This window comes from Lithobates pipiens, unplaced genomic scaffold, assembly GCF_037356315.1.
Source record: "Lithobates pipiens isolate NorthernLeopardFrog02 unplaced genomic scaffold, aLitPip1_a1.2 Scaffold_13, whole genome shotgun sequence".
Taxonomy (NCBI): domain Eukaryota; kingdom Metazoa; phylum Chordata; class Amphibia; order Anura; family Ranidae; genus Lithobates; species Lithobates pipiens.
Genome location: NW_027507718.1, coordinates 296,814,333 through 296,839,144, shown reverse-complemented (window position 1 = coordinate 296,839,144; position 24,812 = coordinate 296,814,333). Strand labels below are relative to the sequence as shown.

At 41.7% G+C, this 24,812-nt stretch overlaps 1 protein-coding gene across 1 annotated transcript in view; it reads right to left on the bottom strand.

Moving 5' to 3' along the window:
* Positions 1-2,661: 2,661 nt before the first annotated feature.
* Positions 2,662-24,812, bottom strand: part of USP53 (ubiquitin specific peptidase 53) — an 82,634-nt gene continuing 60,483 nt past the window's right edge. Inside the window, exons 13-15 of the mRNA XM_077476821.1 lie at positions 16,704-16,765; positions 13,826-13,922; positions 2,662-3,917 (exon numbers count right to left, since the gene is read on the bottom strand). Coding sequence (XP_077332947.1) covers positions 3,005-3,917; positions 13,826-13,922; positions 16,704-16,765 — 1,072 coding nt within the window. The 3' untranslated portion in view covers positions 2,662-3,004. The remainder of the gene's footprint in view (positions 3,918-13,825; positions 13,923-16,703; positions 16,766-24,812) is intronic.

Here is a 24,812-nt window from a genome sequence, read left to right as displayed (position 1 = left end):
CTGGCTTCTGTGTTGCTGCTTTATCTCTCAGCATCTTATGGAAACGCCTTTGTATACAGGCACTAAAGTTGGGGAAGCAAAGGCACTCGCCTGCCCCCCCCCCCCCCTTTCTAAAAGCACTGACTCAACAATCTACTATTACATCTTTTCAAACTGAGGACCAGAAGTTCAGGAAAGTAGGACTGAATGTTGAAAGCTGCAATTGCTTGGGTAAGAATGTTACCAAATCTTTTTCTGGGGAATGTTTTTTTTGTTATTGTGCTAAATTATGCCAAGCTAAAAAATGCTGAAGGTTTAATACTTAATTCTTCATTCAATTAAAGACCACAAAAACTTAAACCACAAGTTGGCTTACATCAACATTTACCCTGTGACAGTGTAAAAAAATGATTTTTTTTTTTTTTTTTACTATTTTGGGCCAGTTTTCCTCTGATAGTATAGAAAAAAAGAAAAAACAAAAAAGGCAAGATCAGTCTATTTACCACCAAATGAAAGTACAATATTCTAAAATATCACAGCTGCAAAATTAGGTCCGGGGCATTTTGTTTTACCCTAGGTCATGAAAAGGGTTAAAATGTCACTTCTGGTATACCAGTCAGTCATTCTTAACCAGGGGTTCCTCAAGCTGTGGATGACGACCCCCCCATCTGGATGGTACATAGTTCCAGTTCTAACACTACTTTGCAAGGCCAGGAAGACAACACCAGTGAGCTTCTTAGCCATTTGTATAGGTGGCAATTTCCTAGTGACCCATGGTGAATTTATTTTAGTAGGGTTTCAAGGGTTCCTCTGGGGTAAAAAGAATGAGACAGGCCAATATATTATAATGTACACATAGTGTAAATATAATACTTCATATTTTCACTTCCCCAATAACTCTTACACAAGCCAACCTGGGTTTTAGGTTTACTGGTCGTTTAATTTTATCTATTTTTTTACGAGAGTACACCTGTTGAAAAGTAGTAAACACAATTGTAGAAAAAAGAAAATCTACTTAAACATGAAGGAAAAATTAGACTTTCTAGAAGTTTTTCCTTGTCATCTGTGACTCTGCTGGGGAGAAGGGGTTACGGTGACAGGAAGGCACAAACAGCAATAAAAACCTGATGTGTTTGGCTGGAGTTGGGCTTTAATCTAATCAGCTGCAGACAGACACCGGAAACCACTGATTAATTGAGCAACTTTCACCCTCACCAATTTACTAAGGCTGGCCATAGATAGAGCAATTTTCTTTCCTGTGAAAGATGGAATCCCTCCCACAGAGACATTGTGTTCTCCCAGCTGGCAATAATCACATGTAAAATCTGATGGGCTGGTTTTACCCAAGTTGATCCATAAACTTGGGTACATTCAGCCTGCCCATACATAGTTCAGCAGGAACCGGCTGGGATTTGACCCATCTATGACCGGCTTAAGCCTTATTCCAAACACTGTCGTCTTTGGGAGATCTGCAGTACCAGGAGGAAAATCATTACATTGCCCCAAACTGGCCAAACCTCTAAACCCAAAGATGCAATAGTGCATCTTTAAGTCATACCAATATGAGAAAAAGTTGTTTTTTTCTTTTTAAAAAGGGGAAGGGGGGAATTGTATAGATCTTTACAACAGTTTGATTTAGAAAATAGTGCATTAACAATTCCTAAGACATTTATAAAAGGAGGTAATAAAAACTACATTTTTCAAGTCATACACATTAAGCGGAACTCCAAGCAGCTGCAAAAGACACAAACAATACAGCTCTGTATTCACCGATATACCCTAAATGTATTTTTTTCATAACCCAAGCAGTGCAAGTACCTGAATCAGGCCTTTTAGTCTACAGTACAGCTCCCATTAGGAAGGAGAAAGAAGCTTAAAAGATTCCAATCACCTTTGGTTTGCAGTGAGCTTACTGATAGAAGGATACAGCAGATTGACAAAAATGGGATAAGTCTGCTGCTCTCTTTCACTGCCCAGTCACCAGCTTGGTGAGCAACAAGAATTCAAAATTTTGCAAACCAGCAGCACGGAATAATTAGATCTTCTGCAAAACAAGACTTTGCTGTTTGGCAAAGAGCTGTAAATCTTAGGACTGGATGAACAGAACTACAAATCTTTTGGCCGGTAAGGCAGTTCCAATATATGTGCATTTAGCAGTCTGTCTGGAGTTAAGCTTTGAGTCCTGTCATGTTTATTTTCTAAAGAGCACGGGTTGTGCTTGCATAAAATATAGCCCGTCATAAACCATTATTGAGAGTAATATACCCCAACAGTCTCCCAAAACCATAGCTATCATAGGCTTTGTGTAGCAAGCAAAAAACAGGAGCACTTTATTGTACATTAAGTCATCCTGCTTTGCCCTTTCTATTCTATATTTATGTTCTATATGTAGATGTTGTACTCTACTGTAGAGATTTATTATTTCATATGCTATAGCTGTGCTTTTAAATATCATCTTGAAGTTCATGTAAAAAAAAATACAAAGTCTTTTAAAATAGAGAATTTTCTTTACCCAGATGAATAATAAATATATATATATATATATTTACCCGATTAGAGAACTAGTAGACTAGGTTTTGTGCATTTTTTTGAGATAAGTGTCTGTCATTTTAATGTGATTTCCAAATAGGAGAAATTAGGTTTCCCCCTTGTTAACTTTAAACAAAAAGGAAATTAGGTGACCTCTCTGAACGCTTTGACCATGTACAAAACAGTTACAGGTATACAGCTATTTTTAAAATTAGCGTAAAGTACAAGACACCATTAGACCCAGGCAATGTGCAAAGAAATACCAATGAGGGAGTCAGGATGAAAAGTTAGTGTAGAGTAAACAGCTTGTTTAAATAAGCAGTTAAGACTCCATCTGACTGACTTCATTCTAGTGTCAAAATGTCTGTTTAAAGCAAGTTTACTGCTCACCAGAACTGAGCTGGTTCTGTCCTGGATATTATCCAAAAATGACCATTTAGAGTTGAAAGCTCCACATGGAGTGTTGTACAATTTCAAAAATGCAAGGCCTAACTGTCTATCTGTTACAAGGTACACTTCCATATGACATTTTTGTTCGTACTATTGTGTTATGACCATTATCCAATGCTCTGGGGTAGGCAGGTTCCATGAGAGATTCTGTAACTTGTACGTGACTGGGGTCTCGGTGGAATGCAGTACTTTCAGTCATATATACCTTTGGCTTCTGGTGGTATTTTAGCCTGTATGTGTCAGTCATACAGTTGTCCACAGAAAAGTATGTTGTGAGTGAAACTGTATCACTTCCATGGGAAACTTGATCTAATCCCAGAGGTTGCTGAACCATTTTTGACCGATAGTCATACGCTGAGGAACCAGACAAATGTGGTGTGTGCAGGTCTATGTCGCTGCTGTGAAATGCATCTTTAGTTGGATAGTAGTCTATGTCAGAGTCTGGCCTCCCAAAATCACCAGGTGAAAGTCTCTCCATGGTAGCTGAATGAACATATGACAAGGTTTCTGAAAGGGCAGCGGTGGTGGCAGGTGCAAAAGTTTGCTCAATTCGTGAAACTGCACTCCTAGAGTACTTCTTTGGGGGCAAAGGAGGCGGTACACTGGTAAAGTCATGATTTCCGGTGCAGCTGCTGTCATCTCTGTGGCATGACAGGTTTTCATTAGATGCAAAGAAAGGAGCATTCATATACTGGACTCGGTTGCTCTGTGGGATGGGCTGTGAAGGACTGACCGGTGCATGCAGCAGCAGTGTACTCGCTAGCCCATTGTGCGGTGACACTGGTGAATGATCACGGTGCAAACAACAATTTTCTGATGACGATGAGGTCAGACGAAGAGAAAAATCCCGGGGATTTTCCTGTTTGTTCATAGGCGTCGGTTTAACACTGTATTCTTTTAGACCTCGAGATGAAAGGGTTGGTGAACGAACGTCTCGTTTTACATCACCAGAATGTTTCCTTAAAAAAAAAAAAGTAAATGTTAAAATTGAAAGACACACAAACACACGCATACATACATACATACATACATACATACATACATACAGTGCCTTGCGAAAGTATTGGGCCCCTTGAACTTTTCAACCTTTTTCCACATTTCAGGCTTCAAACATAAAGATATAAAATTTTTATTTTTTGTGAAGAATCACCAACAAGTGGGACACAATTGTGAAGTGGAACGAAATCTATTGGATAATTTAAACTTTTTTAGCAAATAAAAAAACTGAAAAGTGGTGCGTGCAAAATTATTCGGCCCCTTTACTTTCAGTGCAGCAAACTCACTCCAGAAGTTCAGCGAGGGTCTCTGAACGATCCAATGTTGTCCTAAATGACTGATGGTGATAAATAGAATCCACCTGTGTGTAATCAAGTCTCTGTATAAATGCACCTGCTCTGCGATAGTCTCAGGGTTCTGTTGAAAGCGCAGAGAGCATCATGAAGACCAAGGAACACACCAGGCAGGTCCGTAATACTGTTGTGGAGAAGTTTGGTTTCGGATTTGGATACAAAAAGATTTCCCAAGCTTTAAACATCCCAAGGAGCACTGTGCAAGCGATCATTTTGAAATGGGAGTATCAGACCACTGCAAATCTACCAAGACCTGGCCGTCCCTCTAAACTTTCAGCTCAGACAAGGAGAACACTGATCAGAGATGCAGCCAAGAGGCCCATGATCACTCAGGATGAACTGGAGAGAACTAGAGCTGAGGTAGGAGAGTCTGTCCATAGGACAACAATCAGTCGTACACTGCACAAATCTGGCCTTTATGGAAGAGTGGCAAGAAGAAAGCCATTTCTCAAACATATCTATAAAAAGTCTTGTCTAAAGTTTGCCACAAGCCACCTGGGAGACACACCAAACATGTGGAAGAAGGTGCTCTGGTCAGATGAAACCAAAATTGAACTTTTTGCCCACAATGCAAAAACGATATGTTTGGCGTAAAACAGGGCTTGACAAAACCCGGTCGCCAGGTCGCATTGGCGACTAGAAATAGCGACCTCGCGCCTGGGGCAGCACAGCTGGGGGTATCCTGTGTCTGTGGACCCCCCCAGCGTGATCGCGTCGGGCCGTTCGGCCGAAAATTTAGGCCGCGGCTTTGAGGCCTTCTGCGGTCCTATGATTCCTTATGGAATCTGGCGCCCTCTTGTGGTCGCCGTTGGTATGACAAACCAGCAATGTTAATGAAGATTCCTCTGCCTGTATTATATTACCTGCCTCTTCTTCCCTTTATTTAGAACCCCCTAAACATTATATATATATTTTTTATTCTAACACCCTAGAGAATAAAATGGTGGTTGTTGCAATACTGTCTGTCACACCGTATTTGTGCAGCGGACTTACAAGCGCACTTTTGTTGGGAAAAATAATTTAGTTAATAAAAAAATAAGACAACAGTAAAGTTAGCCCAATTATTTTTTATATTGTGAAAGATAATGTTACGCCGAGTAAATTGATACCCAACATGTCACGCTTCAAAATTGCACCCGCTCATGGAATGGCGACAAACTTTTACCCTTTAAAATCTCCATAGGCGACGTTTAAAAAAATTCTACAGGTTGCACGTTTTGAGTTACAGGAGGAGGTCTGGGGTAGAATTATTGCTCTCGCTCTACCGATCACGGCGCTACCTCCTATGTGTGGTTCGAACACCGATTTTTATATGCGGGCAGGACAGGGCGCGTTTAAAAATTATTATTTTTTCTGCTTTATTTTAACTTTTTTTTTTTCCACTGTTCTTTTAAAAAAATGTTGTGTCACTTTTATTCTTATTACAAGGAATGTAAAAATCCCTTGTAATAGAAAAAGCATGACAGGTCCTCTTAAATATGAGATCTGGGGTCAGAGAGACCTCACATCTCATATTTACACTAAAATGCAATTGAAAAAAAAATTGTCATTTGAAAAAAATAAAATGTCCCTCTAAGAGCTATGGGCAATGACTTGGAGACGGGGGGGGCGGCGACGGCGCTGCTATCTTCCCCTCACTCGTCTCCATGTCAGGCCAGGGACAGGTCCAGATCGCCGTCACGTACCTGGCTCCTAACTTTTTAAGCTGGCTCCTAGATTCCAAGCAAATTTGTCAACCCCTGGCGTAAAAGCAACACAGTTCATCACCCTCAACACACCATCCCCACTGTCAAACATGGTGGTGGCAGCATCATGGTTTGGGCCTGCTTTTCTTCAGCAGGGACAGGGAAGATGGTTAAAATTGAGGGGAAGATGGATGCAGCCAAATACAGGACCATTCTGGATGAAAACCTGTTGGAGTCTGCAAAAGACCTGAAACTGGGATGGAGATTTATCTTCCAACAAGACAATGATCCCAAACATACAGCAAAATCTACAAAGGAATGGTTCACAAATAAATGTATCCAGGTGTTAGAATGGCCAAGTCAAAGTCCAGACCTGAATCCAATCGAGAATCTGTGGAAAGAGCTGAAAACTGCTGTTCACAAACGCTCTCCATCCAACCTCACTGAGCTCTAGCTGTTTTGCAAGGAAGAATGGGCAAGAATTTCAGTCTCTCGATGTGCAAAACTGATAGAGACATACCCCAAGCGACTTGCAGCTGTAATCGCAGCAAAAGGTGGCTCTACAAAATATTAACGCAATGGGGGCGTATAATTTTGCGCACCCCACTTCTCATTTTTTTTATTAGTTAAAAAAGTTTCAAAAATCCAATAGATTTCGTTCCACTTCACAATTGTGTCCCACTTGTTGGTGATTCTTCACAAAAAATAAAAATGTTATATCTTTATGTTTGAAGCCTGAAATGTGACAAAAGGTTGAAAAGTTCAAGGAAGAAAAGTTCAAGGGGGGCAAATACTTTCGCAAGGCACTGTACATACATACCATACACAGTGCATCTGCAAAGTATTCTCAACGCTTCAGTTTTTCCACATTTTGTTAAAGAGGAAGTAAACCCTAGTGGGTTTACTTCTTTGTCTCCCTGCAAAGATAAAGCATAATGGGCTACTATGCATCGCATAGTAGCCCATTATGTGTCACTTACCTGACACAGAATCCAGCGATGTCACCGCAGTACCCTGTAGTATGGAGCGTCCATCTTCCGAGTATTGCTGCTCCGGCCACTCACAGCGGCGAAGCAGCAATGACATCAATCCCGCGCATTGCGCACGGGAACCGCCACTAACAGCAGCATGCTGCCAACAGCGGTAGTGCGTCTGCGCACTGCTGTCTATGGCGCATGCGCCATAGACAGCAGTGAGTGTCTTAGTAAATATCTCCTAAACCGTGTAGGTTTAGGAGACATTTCTTGGACCTACAGGTAAGCCTTAATCTAGGCTTACCTGTAGGTCAAAGTGGTTTGTAAGGGTTTACAACCACTTTAAGTTACAGCCTAATTTCAAAATGGATTAAATTAATTATTTTCCTCAAAATTCTACTAACAATACCCCACGATGACAACGTGAAAGAAATTTGTTTGAAATCTATGCAAACTTTGTTAAAAATAAAAAAAAAACAAAAAAAATTGTTTTGCATGTACATAAATATTTACAGCCTTTGCTCAATACTTTGTTGACACACCTTTGGCACCAATTACAACAGCAAGACTTTTTGAGTATGCTGCTACAAGTTTGGCACACCTATTTTTGGACAGTTTCTCCCATTCTTCTTTGCAGGACCTCTCAAGCGCCATCCAGTTAGAAGGGGAGCATTGGTACACAGCCCTTTTTCAGATCTCTCCAGAGATGTTCAAGCTGGTTCATGTCTGGGCCGCTCAAAGACATTCATAGAGTTGTTCCATAGTTACTTCCTTTATTATCTTGGCTGTGTTCTTAGGGTTGTTGTCCTGTTGGAAGATGAACCTTCACCCCAATCTGTGGTCCAGAGCACTCTGGAGCAGGTTTTCATCAAGAATGTCTCGGTACATTGCAGTATTCATCATTTCCTCGATCAGGATTAGTCTCCCAGTTCCTGCCACTGAAAAACATCCCCACAGCATGATGCTGCCACCACCATGCTTCACTGTAGGGATGGTATTGACCAGGTGACGAGCATTGCCTGGTTTCCTCCAGACATAATGCTTGCCATTCAGGCCAAAGAGTTCAATCTTTGTCAGACCAGATAATTTGATTTATCATGGTCAGAGTCCTTCAGATGCCTTTTGAAAAATTCCAGGTGGGCTGCTATGTGCCTTTACTGAGAAGTGGCTTCTGTCTGGCCACTCTACCATACAGGTCTAATTGGTGGAGTGCTGCAGATATGGTTGTTCTTCTGGAAGGTTCTCCTCTCTCCACAGAGAAACACTGTCAGAATAACCATCGGGTTCTTGGTCACCTCCCCGACTAAGGCCATTCTCTTCAAATCAGTTTGGCAAGCGGGCCACTCTAGGAAGAGTCCTGGTGGGTCCAAACTTCTTCCTTTTATGGATGATGGAGGCCACTGTGATCTTTGGTACCTTCAAAGCTGCAGAATTTTTTCTGTCCCCTTCCCCAGATCTGTACAATCTTGACTCTGAGGTCTATCATTTCTTGGACGTCATGGCTTGGTTTGTGCTCCGACATGCTCTATTAACTGTGGGGCCTTAAATAGGCAGGTGTGTGCCTTTCCAAATCACGTCCAATCAACTGAATTTACCACAGGTGGACTCCAATCAAGTTGTAGAAACCACTCAAGGATTATCAGTGGAAACAGGATGCATTCAAACTCAATTTTGAGTGTCATGGCAAAGGCTGTGAATACTTATGTACAAGCGATTTTTTTTATTTTTATTTTATTTTTTATAAATTTGCAAAGATTTCAAACAAACTTCTTCCATGTTGTTATTATGGGGTATTGTATGTAGAATGTTGAGGAAAATAATGAATTCAATCCATTTTGGAATAAGGCTGTAAAATAAAGTGTGGAAAACTGGAAGCGCTGTGAATACTTTCCGGATGCACTGTACATACCTATACCCATCCATTTGAATGATAATAAAGAACTTGTGGTAGCCATGAACCCCCAAAAGATGCAGGACAGCTCCCATCAACCCATATAAAGGTTAGCTAACGAGGGTGAAAATTTTGCGCCCATAGCTGCCCTGTACCTTTGGAGGTAGAAATCCCCATCAAAAACAAAGAAATTATGTGACAGATGGTATTCCAGCACGTCAGCAATGAAGAGACTGTGCTCAATTGATAAGTTTGTCAGTGTCTACAAGTATAAAAGTACAGCTGTTATAACCTGCTTGTGGGTGCTGGAGGAATACAGAATACTCACATCAAAAGTAACCCACGAGTAGTCTCCCTGCCACTCAAGAGCCTTCATAAATATATAAAAGATGGTTGGTGTCTTTCAAAAATCCCAGGAGTTGGTTCACCAATGGCTGTAGCTGTCCATCAAACCATTGGCCCAACCGCTCATTTAGGGAATTAATTCCAGATATGATTGGTCTACCCTGTAGAGGCTCTAACCCTTTATGTGTTTTTGGCAAATTATAGAATGTAGGGAGGACAGGACATTCTGGTACTAGAGACGTTGCCTCCTTTGTGTTAAATAAACCTAGTCCTGTACACCTACGTATCAATTCCCCAAGCATACCTAAAATTTTTAGTGGGGTCCCCACTTAATGTTTCATACGTAGACCAGACAGTTGTCGGGTGGCCTTCAGTCTGTATTGCTTGGTGTTTAAAATCACAATTAACCCACCGTATCTGAATTAACAATGGTAATGGTATTGTCTTCACTCAGGTTTTTAAGTGCCAGCCCTTCCTCCCTTGTGATGTTATCATGCCCTACTGTCTCACCCTGCTGTGTCTGGTGTGATAGAGCCAGCAGGTCCCGTTCAATATTTCTTTGAATCTTGGTCATAGCAACAGACCATGAGTTTATTGGATAAAAGTTTGTAGTCAATTTAAACTGAACTGGTCTGTCTGCGCCAGCACCCACCTGTAGGCAATCACACATCACCTTCAGCTGCCAACAATCTAAATCTCTAATGGCACAACATTCCCTGAAAGCAAATTCATCATCTGCCGGTACAACATCAACAGGTGCAGATAAAGACTGCACAGAGACTGCATCATCTACTCAATGGTAATTTCTTTATTGTAAGGTTCCCCACGAACTTATTAATATCCACAATTGTATCAAATAGATTGAAGTGTCTCTGGGGACAAAAGTTTCTATGTGCATCTTAAAGTAGTCCTCACCATTTCCTATTGCAAGTGTTTTTATGTAGATGCATTGTATCTGAATTTACCAGTTAGGGTGATGTGGCCGTAGGCTTTGGAATCCAACACATTGGGAATCTAGAGCTTGAACCCTTTGTTCCAAGTCGATAGGATACGGTTTTTCAGCAGTCTCCACTGAAATGGAGCATATGGAAAGGCCTCGAATGAAGCGACCACCTTTCCCAACAACCTCATGCAAAGCTGAATAGAAGAATTCATCTTGCTTGGACCACCTGAATCAGTTCCTTTATGGCGCTGATCTTTGCCTGGGGCAAGAATACCCTTTTCTGGGTGTATCTATGATCAGACTTAAGTATTTTAGCCTTCTTCATGGTTTTAAAGAAGATTCCTTCTAGGTTGAGAATCCGACTTAGATATCCCAAGTAGTTGAATGTGGTGACCATACTTTGGTCTAAGCGGGCTACCGACTGGTCTATGAAGAACAGATTGCCTAGGTAAACCATAATCGTTATACCTTGGGCCCTTAATCTGGCTAGAACAGGGGCCAGAACCTTTGTAAACACTCAAGGTGCAGTAGCTAGACCGAAAAGTAGAGCTACACACTGAAAATGAAGATTTTCCACCTTGAAAAGGGTAGATATTACTAGTGAGCGAGGAAATAAGCATATGGAGTGCTTATATTCAGGAATTAATTTAGATTTTTGAGATCCAGAATGTCCATTCATATTTGGCACAGTGAAAAAGAGGTTTGAACCAAACCCCAACCTCTGCTCTTACAAAAGATGGTCCAATGCTTGAGAGAAAGACTTTTTTCTCTGGATCCTTAAAGAGGAATTTCACTGTGAAAAAAAAATATTAAAAAGCTAGCAGCTACAAATACTGCAGCTGCTGACTTAATAAATGGACACTCTCCTGTCCCAGGATCCAGCGATGTCAGCAGCCGAGGCCGATCGATCGCTCGGCTCTCGTCTGCTGCCGCCATTCTAGGTGAGGGCATCAGGAAGTGAAGCGTTGCGGCTTCACTTCCCGGCTCCCTACTGCGCATGCGCAGCGCAATGCGCGAGTCGCGCAGCACAATAGGAATTGTTGGCGCTGTCTCTGGGACCCGTGTGTGTCCCAGCAGACAGCGCGCAGGGACAGGAAGAGGCACAGACTCCCGTGGGAGTGTATGCCCGGAAGTGGGTGCAAATACCTGTCTTAGACAGGTATCTGCACCCAACTCCCCCCTGAAAGGTGCCAATTGTGAAACCGGAGGGGGGGGGGAGCGTTCCGATGAGCGGAAGTTCCACTTTAGGGTGGAACCCTGCTTTAAGAATGTTTGACTTGAGAAAACGAGGAGACAGGAACTCTTAACATTCCAGTTTGTACCTTGGAGCTATTGAGGAAGTCCCCCATTCGTCACAACACTCTTCCTGCCAGATCCTTGAGAACTGCAGAAGAATTTCCCCTATTCGAGTGAGCGGGGGCACCTCCTCATAAGGATGAGGTTTCTCATGAGGTAGGATGAGGTAGGATTCTTCCCCCAAGACCTCTTTTGTCCCAGAGGTTAACTCTGAGGATCACCTCTTGAACCTGACGGCTGAAGCAGTTGTGACTGCCTGGAGGCTGATGCCTCTGGCACAGGAGAAGCTTTAAAACAAAAATACATCTACTCCTTTTAGTAAATGGCAAAATGGGTACTTTTTCCACTAGAATTTCTTTGGATGCATTATCCAAAACATTCCCAAATAGCTGTTTCACAGCAAAAAGAAAGACTAGCCAGGAGCTTCTTGCATGGCGCTTAGCGAATAGCGTAAGGCCTGAAGGATAGAATCTCTCATAGCAACTATTGCAAACATAAAGCTGCCAGATCCTAGGCCTACTGAGCAGGATAACCTTGAACATCTGTTTAAACTGGTCTCTCCCTGTATGTATGTTCATTTCTTGTCCGCGAATGGTTAATGTTGATATATTTACCTCTTTTATAGATGTATCATGCATCCGCCCCTGATTGGATAGATCCCATGAAACGCGTTGGGCCTAACCTAGATGCAATGTATACATACCCACATGGTCTTTGGATTCAGGCAATGCCGTGGATTATAACGGTCATATTACAATTTTTATTATTGAGGACAATATTATATATTTTATTTTTTAACATGTAAATGTTTTTGGATACATGATTTGTTATATGATGTGCCATTATTGCATGTATTGTCCGCTATGTACCTACTCAATCATGGTAAACAAATAAACACTTGTTCATGTTTTACTTTGACTCCTTCGAATAGCTACAATATAGACACCTCATTTAAAGTCCCGACGCTTTTTCTCTATGTACTTGAATAGGGATGGAGATGCATGTTACCGTGCAGCTCATTTAAAGTCCCAAAAGCTCCTATGTCTCAACGATTAACCAATCACCGTCTACGCAGGCTGAGACACTCAATCTGCCAGAGAAAAGCGTTTTGTTTTTTTAAAATGGGAATTCCAATTTTTTTATCCATTGGATCCTTAAGTATTTGAACATTGTCTGCCGGACAAGTCAAACTCTTCTTCAGAGGATATAGCAGCGTTATTTGCTGGTATACCCTACTTAGTGATATTTTTCCACCATAGGATAAAGTGTGAAAACTTTTTAGGAGGGAATAAAATGCTTATCTGGGTGATCCACTCAGATACGAAAAAACTTTTCCAGCAATGCATGGACAGGAAAAGGCATGCACAGCTTGACGAGTCTTTAGCGAACCCAAACACTCAGATAAGGGTACATAAATGTGGAGCGGACTATTCAGCAAGAAATTGCAATATCAATCTTACAGATTGTGAACACTGATCCTCAGAAGAGGAGTCATCAGCAACACCACGGTCCCCTGAGGGAATTCACCTTCTCCTGCCCCTAGTTGCTCAGTTTGAGGGTCCTAGGTAATGGAAGAGAACCGGTCACATTTTGTCCCACACTGGGATGCGATTAAAGCAGATAACTTTTTTTTTTTTCAATCCTATCCTGGCTGAGGAAAAAAGATCTTTTTAATAACAAACAGGGGCTGCAGTGTTGAAAACTATTACAAACATTTCATGGCCCCCGATGCTCAATCTGACCAGCCACCCCCTCTCAGGGGAGGATGCCATTTGTAGCAATGAGTAGGTTTTCCAGAGCTTGAGGGAGACCCTTTTAGCTCTTTTTTGGGGGGTTTTCAACCCCCTTCTGACCTTAGCCCGATGCACAAAGCAGAGGTACTACCAGAGGAAAATCGCATCCACTGCTTGAGCAATAGTCAGCCACTGCTGCTATTAATGCTCAGCCTGATGCAAATAGTAAATGTGTCAAATAGGAAATGCCTGTGTCACCAACTTCTTTCATGCCCCTCTTTGCTCTTGTGTCCTTCCGACAATTTTTGCAGCCAGCACAAATGGAGTTATTTTTATTTTTGTTTAAACACACTCCCGCGTTGCAGGACGCCAGCGCCACGTTAAGCCCTACCCCCTCCGTCACATCACGCCCCCCCCCCCTTTCTCTTTCAAAAAAAGTACCGTGATGTACGATTAAAGATAATCTATTTTATGACAACATGCAATCAATAGAGTATAAAAAAGGGTTCATATTCTATTACTATATCATCTTTGGAGTTCAGATTTTATTACGCTCATCAGTCATCAGATTCCAGTGCACATTCACATTTAGAACTACATTCAAATCTACTTCTGATAAAAAAAAATCCCCCCCCCCCCCTTGTAAAATACCTTCGACCAGAGGGACTAAGCGATGGCTCCCGAGGACCTGGAGACAGCCTATCTTCATATCTACTACGTTCCAAACCATTACCTTCTTTGCTGAAACCTTGAATAATAAAAAAAAAAAAAAAAAATATTGATCAACTTAATCTCCTATTAATCTGTGGGCCCCTAAATCCTAAGGGTCCAGAGACACATCACAACAGCAAACACAAATTTCGTTGACCTGTCGATATCCTCCCATTTACTTCACTTACATATTATATTCTCCCAATTCCTCTCCAATTAGCCTCTTCCCTTCCTCCGTTTGTAGATATTCCTCCAAGGGTGCCCATATCTGTATGATGCGTTCCCTTCTTTCCTGGGTCATATGTATCAAACTTTCCATTATCCCAATTCTTCTAACTATATTAAGCCACATAGAAATATGGGTTGCACGTGACTCCTTCCAGCACCTGGGAATGCAGCTTTTTGCTGCATTCACCACATGGCACACAATCAAATTTTTGTAAGTCTTAAAAGAGATTTGTGAACAGTGTATTAAAAAGAATGCCGGGTCCCCTGGGATCTGATATTCTGTGAATAGTTGGGCGATTCTCTGTACCTCTTGCCAAAACTGTATAATTACTGAACATATCCAGAAGATATGAAACAACGTACCTTGTCCCTGACAGCCCCTCCAGCAACTCCCCGACACATCTGTGAATATTTTATTCATCTTCGAGGGAGTAGGATACCATCGTGTTAATAACTTATAGTTCAACTCCTATATCTTAGTACACCTTGATGATTTTAAAGTCAAATGCATTATTTTCTGCCGTTGGTCTGGTTAGAAAACAATCTAAATCTCTCTCCCATTTATCCAAACTCAACAGTGTGAAGTTATCTTGGGGGGGGGGGGTCGGGTGTCAGTAACGCGTACGTCTTGGAGATGATATGGGATAGGGGCTGCTCCTCCTCGCAATATGTCTCAAACTTTGTACGAGATCTCCTATAGCTATCCGTCGGGCCCAATGTCTCTAGAAAGTGTCGTACCTGCCAGAAAGGTAATTCAAACTGTCTTCCCTGTTGTGTCAGGAGCTCAATTGTTGGCCACCTACTGGCAATCACAAAATGTGAGGCTTGAAAACATCCTCTCTCTCTGTTTCCCAAATACTTGTGGCTCCAAGCCCAGAGAAAATTCTGGGTTTCCCAGAATGGGGAATAATGGTGAATTAGGGGTGGAAAATCTAGGTTTCTGTATAATCCTAAAACCTATTTGTAATGTAGGGCCAATCATAGAGTGCGTTTTTAGCTCGGAGGGTAAAGCTACATAGCACCAAATAGCTCTGTTCAAGGGTACTGGGCTTACTTGTTGTTCAATAGTAATCCAGAGTTTGTATTCTCCATGTCTTCCCCAATCAATTATTCTGCCGAGCTGGGTAGCTTGGTAATATTTGTATAAATCTGGTGCCGCTATTCCGCCTGCCTTTTTTGGCATGGTCAACAAATTTCTATTAATCCTTGGATGCCTACTTGCCCAAATAAATTTTGTAAACTCGGCACAAATTTGACTGAAGTGGCTCATAGGGATGAAAATAGGTAATGCCTGAAACAGGTACAAAAACTTTGGCACCATGTTCATTTTTAAAATATTGCATCTCCCAAACCAGGAATGTATAGCTCTATTCCATCTAATAGTATTCTAACTTCCTTAAGTAATGGTAGGAAATTCATCACGTATATATTTGTTAACTTTGGAGGGATCTGTATTCCTAAATACTTTAGTGCAGTTGTTGTCCACCTGAACTTATAGTTATTCTGTAAGCTATTCGGCAAGGGACCCGCCAGTGCCACCCGCATCGCCTCCGACTTGCTATAGTTTATTTTAAAATTCGACAGGATCCATATCGTTCCACTTCTTTCATAAGATTTGGTAATGATATTTGTGAACTGGTAAGTGAAAAAAGTAAGTCATCCGCATATGCGGAGACTTTATATTCCTGTTTTCCCAGCTGTATACCCTGAATATCGGATTTCTGTTGCATTTTATTTAATAATGGCTCCAATGTCAGTGAAAACAAAAGAGGCGAAAGTGGGCAGCCCTGGCGGGTCCCATTCGAAAATTGCTAAATTTTATGAATGTACCTACCTATAATCTTACATATAAGTTCACACAATACTCGCTACATATACTAACTGCATCTGCCTAGTCCATGGAATATTGCGAATAAAACTGCAGTAAAAAGGTGGCTGCTTCATATGCAGTTGCAAATATAAGCCTTCAGGAACTTGGAGATTTTTTTTCAAGTGCATAAATGGCGAAGCTCCATACAAAGCCCATTTGAAACAAAAAACTAATCACAATTATCCCATGGGAGAGTTCCAGATGCAGTTGTAAAGACATAACAACAGATGGCAGCAGTGACCCATCTCGCACACTTGATCATGTGAGAGGCATGCCTCCCAGGGAGTAACATTCACCAACACCAGAAGGGTTTGTGTCTTCAGGATTCCAGCCCATTTAAAAATAGAAGCGTTATTTTTCTCTTCTGCTGACACAGAGAGCCATGCATGGCTAAAACTAGCTAGTGATTCGATTGAGAAGCTTGGCCCAAGGCTCTTCACAAAACTAAATATGGCAGACGTTCATGTTCAGGCCTGTACAATTTCTGCAGTGCTATTTGCATATGGGAAACAGCAATTCTTTCACCTTTTTGCCTTTTCTGTTCAAATTTTAATACTCTATAGAAATAAGTAAAATACGTAAACTTGTTAAAATTACACACACACACACACACACACACACACACTCTCGCTCGCTCGCTCGCTCTCGCTCTAAAATGAACACACTGAACTGCTCCGCTTCCAACTACAAGAGATAGGAAAAAAAGTTAAAATGGCTTACCGTTTAATGGACTTCGACGGTGTGGAGATGTAGAAAGGAACCCATGTGCCGAATGTTGGTCACTTAAAAAAAAAAAAGAAAAAAAAAAAAGAAAATATATATATATATTTTTCGATATTTTAAAATGCATGTTGCTCATTAACAGCATTCAGTAGTCTGAGAATGTGTTTCACGAGACTGTAGTAACACTAGGGCTGCAACTGACGATTATTTTCATAATCGTTTAGTTGGCCGATTGTTTTGATTAATCAGTTAACCACTTAAGCCCAGGACCATTTTACTGGCCAAAGACCAAACCATGTTTTGCGATTCTGCACTGTTGCTTTAACTGACAATTGAGCGGTCATGCGATGTGGCTCCCAAACAAAATTGACATACTTTTTTTCCCCACAAATAGAGCTTTTTGGTGGTATATAAAAAAAAAAAAAAAAAAAAAAAACAAATGTTCTCCTAAGTTTAGGCCAAAACATATTCTTCTACATATTTTTAGATAAAAAAAAAAAGCGTTTACTAAATGATTTCTGCAAAAGTTATAGCGTTTACAAAAAAGGGGATCGTTTTATGGCATTTTTATAATTTTTTTTTTTTTTTTTTTACTAGTAATGGCGGTGATGAACGATTTTTATCATGACTGCGACATTATGGCGGACACATCGGACATTTTTGGTACCATTGTCACTGATTCTTGTGTGAATGACACTGGCAGTGAAGGGGTTAACCCCTACACCACCACCTAGTGATTAAGTATGTTCTGGGGCGTGTTTATAGTTGGGTGAGGGGGGCGTGGCTGTGTGACATGTCACTGATCTCTGCTCCTGGTGACAGGGAGCAGAGATCAGCGACACTGTCATTAGGCAGAATAGGGAGATGCTTGTACATTAGACTCTCCATGAGACGATCGCAGCGATCAGGTCCTCAGGACTCACGATCCGACCGGCGGCGCGGACACGATGGCACAGCAGCAAATTTAAAGGGACGTACCTGTACGCCCATTTGCCTGTCCGTGCCATTCTGCCGATGTACATTGGCATGCGCCGGTCGGCAAGTGGTTAATAACCTTAAAAAAAAAGGCAATTCATTCTTAAACATCTCTATGCAGTGTTAAATATAAATGACCATCTATATGGTTAGGGAGCAAAAAAATAGGATTTTTATCCTTACCTGTAAAATCCTTTTCTTTGAAGTACATCACGGGACACAGAGATGTAGTAATTACTATATGGGTTATAGGCCACCTTCAGGTGATGGTCACTGGCACACCCTAAACAGGAAGTTGCCCCTCTATATAACCCCTCCCACTACTGGAAGTAGTTTTGTATGAAAGCAATGCACGTGTATACCAGAAAGAGGGGAGGGATTTCTGTGTCCCGTGATGTACTTCAAAGAAAAGGATTTTACAGGTAAGCAGTTATAAAAATCCTATTTTCTTAATCGTACATCACAGGACACAGAGCCATAGTAATTACCATGTGGGATGTCCCAGAGCAATGCCAACTGAGGAGAAAGACATAACCAAGTAGGGCAACGGGAGATCAGAGTATTTATACTTCTGTCTGCAGCACACTGCGCCCAAAAGGCGTCATTCCCCATGTCTTTTTACATACAGATGAGAGAACATGGTAAATGTATAGACTGAAGACCAAGTTGCGGCCTTGCAGATTTGAGACATGGAGGCTTGGTGATGCACTGCCCACAAAGCACTAACAGCCCTGGAGGAGTGTGCTTTGATTTGAGAGGGTGGAGTCTACCTCTTTAAACCATAAGCTAGAATGATTGTAGAATCCATTTAAAAATAGTAGAATTCAATGCTGCCTGTCCTTTTAGGACCTTCAGGCAACACAAACAAAATATCCGTTCTTGGAATCTGAGCCGTCGCCTTTAAGTAGACCTTGACTGTTCTCACCACATCAAGAGAATGTAGTGTATTTTTCTTCCGTAGAACAGGGTTCTGGACAATGAAGGTAGAACAAAAACCTGGTTTAGATAAAAAAAAAAAAAAAAAAAAAACCTGACAATACCTTTGGTAGAAAGTTAGGATGAGGACGCAATACAACCTCATTCCTTGTGAACAATATGTATAGCTCTTTACAAGAAAGAGCAGCCAACTCGGATATCCTTCTTACAGAAGATACGATTACCAGAAAAACTAGTTTCCTTGTCAAAAGGACCAAGAGAGAATGTTGCATTGGCTCAAAAAGACTGTTTTTGTAATGCTGACAGAACTAAATTCAAGTCCCAAGAGTTCAGGGGTGACCTAACTGGGGGGGATTAAGCCACGTTACCACCTGAAAAAAACTACGAACCAAAGAATGCAAAGCAAGTTGAAACAATACCGATAAGGCCAAGACCTGGCCTTTGAAAGTAGTCAAGGCCAGCTTAATTTCTAACCCCATCTGCAGAAAGTCAAGAATTCTACCTATGACATACTTCCTGGGGTGCCAACCCCTGAAAACATCCCAGGAGACATTTGCCTTCCAGGCTCTATACTATGGGATTTTGGAGGCCGGCTTCCTTGTATTAACCAAGGTAGATACCACTGAACTTGACAGCCCAAGTTTCTTCAGAATGTGGTTCTCAATAGCCAACCTATTAAATTTAGCGTTTGTAAGGTAGGATGGAATATCGAACCTTGCAAGAGAAGGTCTGGATGTGGTTGTAGGGTCCATGGGACTCCTACCGCCATCCTTATGATCTCTGCATACCAAGATCTCCTGGGCCATGCTGAGGGCCACAAGAATCACTGACTTCCTAACCTGCTTGATCCTGCGAAGAAGTAGTCATGGAAGCAGGCAGAATAGAAGGGAATGCATAAATTGGTGAAAACGGATTCCAGTGAAACACCACGGTATCTGTTCCACATGCTAGCGGATCCTTTGTTCTTGACACAAAGTTGTCGATTTCTTTGCTGAACCTGGATGCAAACAGATCTATGTCTGGGATCCCCCAACTTTGACATATTGACAGGAAGATATTGAGGTGAAGGAACCATTCTCCCGGGAACAACTGCTGGTGACTCAAGTAGTCCGCCTGCCAATTTTCTATTCCTAGAATGAAGTACATTGTTTTTTGCCCAAGAAAGGATATAATTTACCTCTCTGGGCCACACAACTTCTTGTGCCCACTTGGTGATTGATACAGGCCATTGCTGTGGCATTGTGGGATTGGATCCCGACAGGACAATTCCATAAACTGAACGTTCAGGCCCTCAGGGCCAAGTGCTCTGCCCGAATCCCTATAGAATGTTAATGTGAAGGTCATTTCTGATGTGGACCACTTCTCTTGGACACTTGCCTCTTCCAGGACTACTCCCCCCAACTGTAGGAAGGATTTTCCCCATGGCAGATTTTTGGTTATTAACCATAAACTGAGGCTCCGGCGTACCTTTGGAGTCAGACACATTGGGAAATCTAAAGTTTGGACTTAGTTTCATTCTAGACTGCTGTAAAACAGTATCCTATCGACTTGGAACAGAGCATAACGAACATCCTCGAATGAAGCCACCATCTTTCCCAACAACCTCATGCAAAGCTGAATAGAGGTTTCTTCTTTGCTTTGACCACCTGAATCAGTTCCTTTATGGCACTGATCTTTGCCTGGGGGAAGAATACCCTTTTCTGGGTGTATATATGATCAGACTCAAGTATTCTAGCCTCCTCCATAGTTTAAAGGAAGATTTCTCTAGATTGAGAATCGAACCTAGGTATTCCAGGTAGTTGAATGTGGTGACCATACTTTGGTCTAAGCAGGCTATCGACTGGTCTATCAAGAGCAGATAGTCTAGGTAAACTATAATCTTTATACCTTGGGCACTTAATCTGGCTAGAGGAAGGACCAGAAGCTTTGCAAACGTTCAAGGTGCAGTAGCTAGACCGAAAGGCAGAGCTACAAGCTGAAAATGAAGATTTTCTACTTTGAAAAGTAGCTATTACTGATGAGCGGGAAAATAGACACATGGAGGTATGCATCCTTGATGTGGATTAATGCCAGACGTTCTCCTCCTTGTAGGATGGAGACAACTGATTGGATTGACTCCATGCGAAAAAAAGTGGGGATATTCAGGAACCAGTTTAGATCCAGAATAGGTTTGACATCTCCATTTGGTTTTGGCACCGTGAAAAAATGTTTGAACAAAACCCCCAACCCCTAGTCTTTCATGGGGACCACCATGAACACCTTTTTGACAAAAGATGGTCCAATGCTTGAAAGAAAGGCTTTTTTTTTTCCAATGAATCCTAAGAAATGTTGGATCTGAGAAAACAAGGAGGAGACGGGAACTCTTGGAACTCCAGTTTTTACCCAGGAGCTATTGAAGAAGTCCCCCATCTGTCTTGACACTCTTCCTGTTGCAGGAAGAATGTCAAGACTAATGCTGCAGTGTTGAAAACAGTTTCATACATTTCATGGCCTGATGCTCACTCTGACCAGCCACCCGCTCTCAGGGGAGGATGCCAATGTAGAGATGAGTATCCAGAGCTTGAAGGAGACCCTTTTAGCCCTTTTTTGGGGGAGTTTCAACTCTCCCTTCTGACCCATAGCCCAATGCACAAATGAAGAGGTACTACCAGAAGAAATCGCATCCACTGCTTGAGCAATAGTCCAGCAACTGCCGCGGCTATTAATGCTCAGCCTGATGCTTTTAGTAAATGTGCCAAGGGAATGCCTGTGTCACCAACCTCTTACATTCCCCTTTTTGCTCGTGTCTCTCCGACATCCGCAGTGCAAAAACCGAGCTTTTAAATATACTCCTTCGCTGGACATTGCTGCACGCCAATGCCGCACTAAGCACCGTCCCTCCCGTCACATCGCGTCCCCCCTTTTAAAAATAGGGGTTTTTGTGTGTGTGTGTGGGGGGGGGGGGGGTGTTTCGGCAGAGAAAAGGAAACCTGTGATAAGCAAAACGATTTGGCTTCCGCTTATCCAGGGAGAGGGGGAGAGCTTTGTCCAGGTGGGGGGGTTTTAGTGGAAACCCCCCCACCCCCCCCCGCAATCTCACCAGACATTTACTTTCTTTTAAAGGAGACATTTCATAAGAAAATTTACAAATTCCTTAGAAACCTCCACTTTTCCTGCCACAGGGATTTCTGTGGTAAAACCACCAGACCCAGTCTTCACTCCTCATGGTGGGCTCCGCAAAACCTTCAGGAACTGGGGATCCTCGGGGGAACCCACACTCCTGGACCCGTAAAGCACCCCGCCAGTGAAAACACCAAAAGCATTGAATCCTGGGGTCCAGCTCTCTAAAAAGAGAAGCATTACGGGCTAAACCTCGTTTCTTCTGCCCGGGTACCATTCAATTCGGCCCGAAGAGACACTTTGAATGGATCCAGCTACATAGCTCGTCCCAGCAAGGATTGCTCCAGTGGAGCTCAGCACAGCACATCTTTACTCATGACCAACACCTTAAACACTGGCAAAAAAACTGAGGTACTCCCAGTAGTGGGAGGGGTTATATAGGGAGCAACTTCCTGTTTAGGGTGTGCCAGTGTCCATCACCTGAAGGTGGCCTATTACCCACATAGTAATTACTACGTCTCTGTGTTCCATGATGTACGAATAAGAAATATCTAATCCACTCTGAGAATAACAGACAAAAGATATATACTGTATATACTATTAGAGGATATATACTATTAAAGGGTAAATAGACTCAGAGGTCAACGTTAGTGGGGTCAAATCGACGTTCATTTTCAACCACAGCGACGGGTAAATTTGGAATTTTCAGAGTGTATGTGGTTTTCGTTCAGAAATTACATTCATTTTAAAAACAATGTTAAAAACAAGTAAAAATTTCAAACCTTCTTTCATTCAGCAAATGTACAAAGCTTTTTCATCTGAATATTCTCCTCTGAAGATTGATCCGTGTGGCCAACATAAGGCTCGGTACACACCTATGCAGTTTGCTTTTGATCTGTTTCTGCAGTGCTTTTTGCTGTGCGTTTTGATTTTTGCGCACATGATTTTGCTGCGATTTGCGCTATTGCATTTTTTTGGCCAACTTGTTGTTGGGCAGATAAAAAATAAATAAATAAAATTAGCCCTTTAAAGTACAAAAAAATAAAAATAAAAACAGATGATCACTACTGTAATGGGTTAATTTTTTTTACTGTAGAACTGTGAAAGTAATATTTACAGTAGCGATTATTTGCTCTTTTTGTACTATAAAGGGCTAATTTTGTAACCCCATTATGTTACTGGCCGATTGATTATAAAAATAGTAATTGATTCATTTCATAAATCGATTAGTTGTTTCAGCCCTAACACAACATCAAATTCTGTTTATGAAGTAGTGATTCAGTCTGCATTTACACATGGCAGCTCTTCACAGGATATAAAGCTCGCAGAGAACCGCTTATTCATTAATAAATGTACTAGTCTGCCAGAGACGAGAAATAAATATACACAGTGGAAGTAGTAGGGCCAAAGTTCTTTCTTAATCGTACATCACAGGAGTACTCTTGGGGATCACAGGAGTACTCTTTGTTCTGTGCCTCTGTGACCCATATTCAGCCAACAGCGGTCTAATGCTAGAGACTAAAAACTGAGCGATCATCGGTTTTTGATCGTTCAGTTCTGCGCTTAGAGGCAAGGGGAAACGGATGCAGCTTTGGACAGATAATGCAGTAAAAAAAAAAAAAAAAAAAGAAGTTAAAAATAAATGCGAAAAGGACTGTTCATAATTTGGGTTATTGATATCAAGAAATTTGTGACACATGTAACAGAGTAGTTTTGTATAAGCCATAAATACACTCCAGTACAAGTGTCACAGAAATGTATTAAAGCAGAGTCCCACCCAAAAATTGAACTTCTGCTTTAAAGGCCCCATTCACACCCGAGCACTTTGTAGCGTGAAGCCTGAAGCTACAAAACGCTGGAGGGGAAAAAATCTATTCTCAATGGAGATGGTTCACATCTCCACTCCATGTCACCTTAAGCCGAACGCCTGAAGCTCAAACAAGTTCTGGACCCTTTTTTGTCGCTCAAATTGGGCAGATTTGGGCGTTTTTTTACATTGGTGACCTTTTGCCCTGCACAAAATCGCGGCAAAACGCGGTAAAATCACAGCAAAAAAAGCTGTAAAATCGCGCAATTTTCTGTCTGAAACCGCTATGTTCAGGTGTGAATGGGGCCTAAGTGCTGGTGACCACTTGACATGCCACATTTGGCATGGCATTTTAACGGGGGAGAGCGGGTACACCGTTTTTACAGGCACCCAGCTTACACTTCCTCCCCTGGCACCGCCGGAAGATCACCTCTCCACCCTCTCTCCCTGCAATCTTCTGGGACACGTCACAGGTCCCAGAAGACTATTCACAGTGTGCAGGGAAGCTTGCGCATGTCGGCACCAGGGAAAGGAGCAAGACTTCCTGCACCCGCATCGCTGGACCATGGGACAGGTGAGAGTCTGATTATTAAAAGTCAGCAGCTACACTTTTTTGTAGCTGCTGACTTTTAAATGGGTGCAACTCCGCTTTAATATGAATAAAAAATAATTTATGAATGGTATCTCTCACATAGGCTTTTTAATAAACGTATTTCTGTTAATTTTACTGCATTCATATGGACAGAGAAAAACTGGGGATTTAGTGTGGGGATACAGTCATTTCTCAGTAAAATAAAGCATAAAGACATGGAGTTTGTTTTGAATATTAAAAATGTATTAAATAGCATTTTTTGTTTGTGGTACACAGATGCAGTGTAGTTCCGCTTTAACAGAAGGAGAAAAATATTCATGCATGTTGAAGAACCTGTTACACTTAAGAATTCAAAAAAAGGTTTGTCTGAAATGAAACAATTTAGGTTGAAAGTTTGGTTTTATACAAGTTTACAGCTTAAGATCACCCTGTTGACTATCAACAGGATGATGAAACCGATTGATCCCCTCCTTAAAAGATTTCAGTTTGTTTTTCAAGCGAGTTGTACAGTTTATAGGTCACATTAAAAGGGTGGAAAAAGTTCTGAAATTATTTATATTTTGTCTGATTTTTTACATCACAGAAACCTGACATTTTAACAAGAGTGTGTAGGCTTTTTATACCCACTTTAGATAAGAGAATCAGCAAAACACAAGGTGGTAAGAATCTATGCCTTACCATGCCTGCCCGGTAACTA